Source organism: Atta colombica, unplaced genomic scaffold (assembly GCF_001594045.1).
Source record: "Atta colombica isolate Treedump-2 unplaced genomic scaffold, Acol1.0 scaffold96, whole genome shotgun sequence".
Taxonomy (NCBI): Eukaryota; Metazoa; Arthropoda; class Insecta; order Hymenoptera; family Formicidae; genus Atta; species Atta colombica.
In genome coordinates, this window is record NW_017259590.1 from 1,265,560 (window position 1) to 1,270,931 (window position 5,372).

General features: G+C 25.5%; 1 protein-coding gene and 1 pseudogene across 1 annotated transcript in view; one reads left to right on the forward strand and one right to left on the reverse strand.

The window, feature by feature from the left end:
• The window catches only part of LOC108693610, a 3,002-nt pseudogene extending 1,912 nt beyond the window's left edge, over positions 1-1,090 (forward strand).
• A 3,398-nt stretch (positions 1,091-4,488) lies between these two features.
• The window catches only part of LOC108693626 (rRNA methyltransferase 3, mitochondrial), a 1,996-nt gene continuing 1,112 nt past the window's right edge, over positions 4,489-5,372 (reverse strand). The window contains exons 3-4 of the mRNA XM_018202662.1: positions 5,180-5,335; positions 4,489-5,106 (exon numbers count right to left, since the gene is read on the reverse strand). Of these exons, the coding sequence (XP_018058151.1) occupies positions 4,508-5,106; positions 5,180-5,335 (755 nt within the window). The 3' untranslated portion in view covers positions 4,489-4,507. The remainder of the gene's footprint in view (positions 5,107-5,179; positions 5,336-5,372) is intronic.

Here is a 5,372-nt window from a genome sequence, read left to right on the forward strand (position 1 = left end):
GTAAATAATGCATGATGAAATTTTTACATTTTTATTAAAATGATATAAATATTATACATCATATATTCATTATTTTTATATCATATATATATATTATAAAATTACACATCAAAGTATTTAGTAATTGTTTTACTCATATGCAATGCAGGACTAATAGAAACCATTACAGATACGCCAAAGTAATAAACGTTACATTCAACCAAGTGCTTTTTGTTCAGTTTTTTAGTAGTATTATTACTGATATTATGTACGAGTGTGTATTACTTGTCAATGTATATTAAGGAACTGCCTGTAGCTGCAGCTTTATTAGCATATATCGCCTGCAAATTTGTATAAATCTTCATTTACTGCTGGTTCGAAAATGAAGTTATACTTAAAGTAACTATTATGTATTGTACGTTATAATATAGATACAATATAATATAATATAGATACGTTATAATATAGATATAAATACAAAATAGATAGGTACTTAACCAATTTTTTGTGAGTTAATGGAAATGGCGGGTACTTTTGAACAATTTAATTTTTTGTATAAGGGTGCAAAGTAATCTAACAAATTATTTGTCCGCAACGAATTTGAACTATTTTATACTTGAATATAATAAGAATATATTTAATACACGTGCATACACGCGCCTGTATAAGATTATATAATAATATCATTAAGATTGTCGATATTATTATGTAATAATAACTTTATTTATATTATGTTAATAGAGTACGAGCATGACAGATGCTATATATCATATGAATTGGCCATTACTATCAATCAATGAAAAAAAAAGGATTGTTAATGATCATGATACACAATTCCTATAAAGTTTACTAGCAGCTTCTTGATAATTTTATCTATTCAGTCTTACAGCAATGTTAGTATCATTTGGTATCCAAATAAATAGTTTGATGTAGTATATGTCAAATATGAAGATACGCGATTTATAATATCGATATTTGTCGTGTATGTACGAAAATACAGTCGAAATTTTTTACATAAATGCATTATCTTCTATGTATATTAATGCTTTTCATGTTTTTCTTTCAGATTTTGAAAACTTCATACTCAGCATTTAATATATTACAGAAATGAAGTATAAATAAAAAAACTATATATTTGAGGATATATATAAAGTATAATTTGTAGTTTCGAGTATATGTTTGAGTATAATGTATAAAGTAATTGAATATAATGTATAAAGTAATTGAGTATAATGTATAAAATATAATTTTGAATATATATAGTTTGGAGTACAGTTCGGTTTATTTTGATTTTGAATAGTTTAGTTTAGTTTTGGGTATAATTCAGTGTAGTAGGTATAGCCTTTTCAGTATAATTTTTGATAAATTAGCGATCCTAAATTTTATATAACTTTTGTTTACTCACGTATTTTTATTTCTGACTTTATATGTACCTTATTGGTTTATTTTAATTATTCGAATAATAGCACACAGAGGCAGATACACACGTATGCACGTATTAAATATATACTAAATATGTACTTGTAACACAATGTGTACTTGTACATATTTAACAAATATGTACATGTATTACAATGTAATACATGCAATATGTTTTAATATACGAGCAGATATCATTAAAAATCATTTCATTGAATTTAAAGAATATGATGTCTTTTTACATATTCAATCTTTTGCAGGCGACATTATTTATTAAAATAATTAACCAATTTACTCATTCATGTATTTCGTCGCAAGCGGATGTACGCACAATTAGCTTCGAAAATAAGACGGGTCTTTCGAATTATATTTCTCGTTATATCTCGTTATTTTATGTTTGTATGTAACATAAAACAAATTTTTCATACGCAGCGAAAATATGATCTTGCGTTATTATTGGTGCAGATAACATGAAAAAGCTGCAAATATTTCATTCAGTGATATTGATTATGATGATAGAATTTCGTCACCTATTCAATGGTTAATCAACGTAATTAATGCCCCTACAGGATTATACAAATTTCATTGTAAAAAATTGTTTTATATATATATATATAACAATTTCGTGAAATATATTACACATTCAGTAACTGAAATTAATAACTACCTTTCTATGATAGAAATTAATTATTGGGTGCGTTTCAAATTACACATGAAGCACATATCATTTTATCCTTCATTCTTCGTTGAACAAAAGGGACAAATGATGCATCATACACTTTGTGTGTAATTCGGAACACACTCAGAATAACGTAATTACTAAATCTCTATTAATCCTTATAGGATGTAATCAGGTGCTCTTCATTATATTCTTTATATTTTGATATATTCAACTGTATGTTACATATCATTGATACGTATTTCAGAAACTGCTGATATACATTTGTATATTCAATTATTCGCAAATTATATTTATTGCTGGTCCGCAATAAACGAAAGCATGCTCAACTCTTAAGATAAATAGCACTGCCTAGTTGGCCCCTCCCATTTAACTAAATCTTATTGAATAAATTATATATAATAATGCAGGCTAGGCAGCGTATAAAAAACTGCTTGTGTTCTGCAATCTATTCTCTCATATCCTAGATATTACAATACACAACATAAAACGAAAATGCAATATTAATTACAATTATGTGAAACGTATATACATAACGTATATACATACAAATCGTCAATTTATGTTGTCCATCGACAAGATTATCAATCGCTCTGAAACCTATCATTCTATCGTCGTATGATTATAGAAATTATAAACTGCTCTCTAAATTGCTATTAGATATGTATATGTGTGTATGTATGTGTATTATAAATGTGACTTGGTTAACTGAAATCGATAGTATTATTGAGCCCAACTATTTGGAACGATTATATTTAAATCAAGTAATAAAAATCAATAGAAGCGTATACCAATTGAGGGTGCGACTGAAATATCCTTCTCAGACACACACTTTATTACAGCGCAAAAATATCGATGAATTTTTTTTATTGTACACAGACAATGCTTCTTCAAATTTCCCGATTATAAAAGATTATAAACAATAGAAATAGAATTACGAAAATGTAGAACAATAATTGAGTTAATCTCGGTATACGCGTGCATGAATAAGTGAAAGATATGGAATCGGAATTCGTCTTTCAGTGATCTCTCCTTTTTTTCCATTGGATTTTGGTGAATTCACCACATGTTTAGAGATAGAAGATATAATTAAAATAATTACTAAGGATATTGGTAAGATTTTTCTATTGTATTATTGTTTAAGTTTATTATTACAAAATTTGATATCAAATCTGAAAACCAATATTCTTTGTCATGTCTCGGAGTTTACTATGTCTATTATTCATTCTAGAGTTCATTGATTGTTCATTTAAATCATTGTATCTTATCATATTAATAGAACTTATATTTGATAATAAAATTACTTTTATTTTGAATATAAAATTCCGATGTTAATTTATTTAAAAAATAGATTAGATTTGCAAATATGATGCAAATATTTAACAGAAAATATGTTTATAAAAAAATCCATTTCCTATTGTAATCTATGGCTTCACTTTTTGTATTTCAAAAGAAATGTGCTCGGAAATATGTGTTATCGCTTCCCACCATTTTCTTATATTGTCAATTTCAAATTCATTAGAATATGACAGAAATCTTATAATAACTTATTTATCTTTATAATTTTGATAGAATTTATTAATGAACAACTTTTTTATTAAAATTTTTTTTTCGTAGTTAATTGTATAATCATTAAAGGAAATGTGAAAGTATCTCATCGTACAATAGAGAAAAAAATTATTCATCATGTAACAATGATGATTCAAAACATATCTTATCGTAAAATTATAACAGAAAATGTTTTATAATCTATTATAAATTTTCAATGACAAAAACGAATGCAGATTTTTTATCATTATTATTATGTATTACTATGTATATTATATATTATATATTACGATTAAAAATTTATTGTTATTTATCATACATGATTCATCATCATGATACATACACTATTCAAAAATGTATTTTATCGTGAAGTTATGGAAAGTACACAAGACGTAGTGAAATTCTATTTCTCATAAATAATAAAAACCCCACAGGATAGAATAAAAGATGAACATTAATGAAATTTTTCTAATATAAAAAATCACTAATATAAAGAAAAAAAATATTAATGAAGTGATTTCCTTTGAATGGAAGTTCTCATAATTGGCTTTAAAGTAAAAATAAATGAAAAATTTTGACATAGTTTTTATTTCTGTATAAAAATTAATTCAGGAAGTTGTGATAAATCCTAAAAGTTATATGTGTTAAAACATATAATTAATACAATAATATTCGAAATATTATCAAAAATGTCAAAACCTAAATTTACGATAAATTTTTATGATTATTAATTATAAAAAAAAAACAATATTGTAATAAACAGAATATTTATGAAAAGAAACAATATAGAATCATTTGTGTAGATATTTTTATTAATAATAATAATAATTAATTGAAAGTAATTAATTGAAAAACATTATCTGTACACATTTAAGAATAATTTTATTCATCTTCAATTTTACGAGTTACAAATTGTCTTTTTATTTCAAATGTAATAATACCAACAGCTACACCAACATTTAAGCTATCAATGCCATTAGTTAACGGTATATTAACACGAGTGCAATTTCTTGAACGTAATAATTTACATGATTCGAGATTTATACCCTCAGTTTCTCCACCAATAACAAATACTATTTCTTTTTCTGTAAAATCTAATGCATAATAAGGTTTAACTGGAAGTTGAGATACCAACTGTTTTACTAGCAATTTAGTTTTTGCAGTTGATTTATATGTTTTAGTTTGATCTATCAGTTCGTTTATTGTATTATCTTGAATTTGTTCATTATACGCATCTAGATTATCTTGTTTCACATAATTATCATTAACTTTGATAGAAGAGCCTTCATTTGTGTCTGGATTCATTTTAAAATCTGTCAAAACATTTTCATTTGCTATATTGTTGTCGGCTAGAAAAATTGCAGATTCATCACTTATTAACGTTGGAATTTCATCCCATGAAATAGATGTAAATATTGGTAAGCGAAAATGTGCACCTATAGCACTGCGCAAAACTTTGGGCTCCCATAAATTCACACATCCTAAAGTACAAAAATCTGAATTAATAAAAACTATGTACTATGGAATAAGTCAATTGATAATAGTGTAAAATACCTTTCATTAATAATAATTTTTCGCAACCAACAGCAGCAGCTGCTCTTATAATAGTTCCCAAATTTCCTGGTTCTCTTATATTGTCACAGATAATAGTCAAAGGTATAGCATTCTCAGCAGGTTCCTTAATATCTACATCTGGGATTTCGAAAATTCCTATACCAAAAAATATAAAAATCAAAATTTATATATA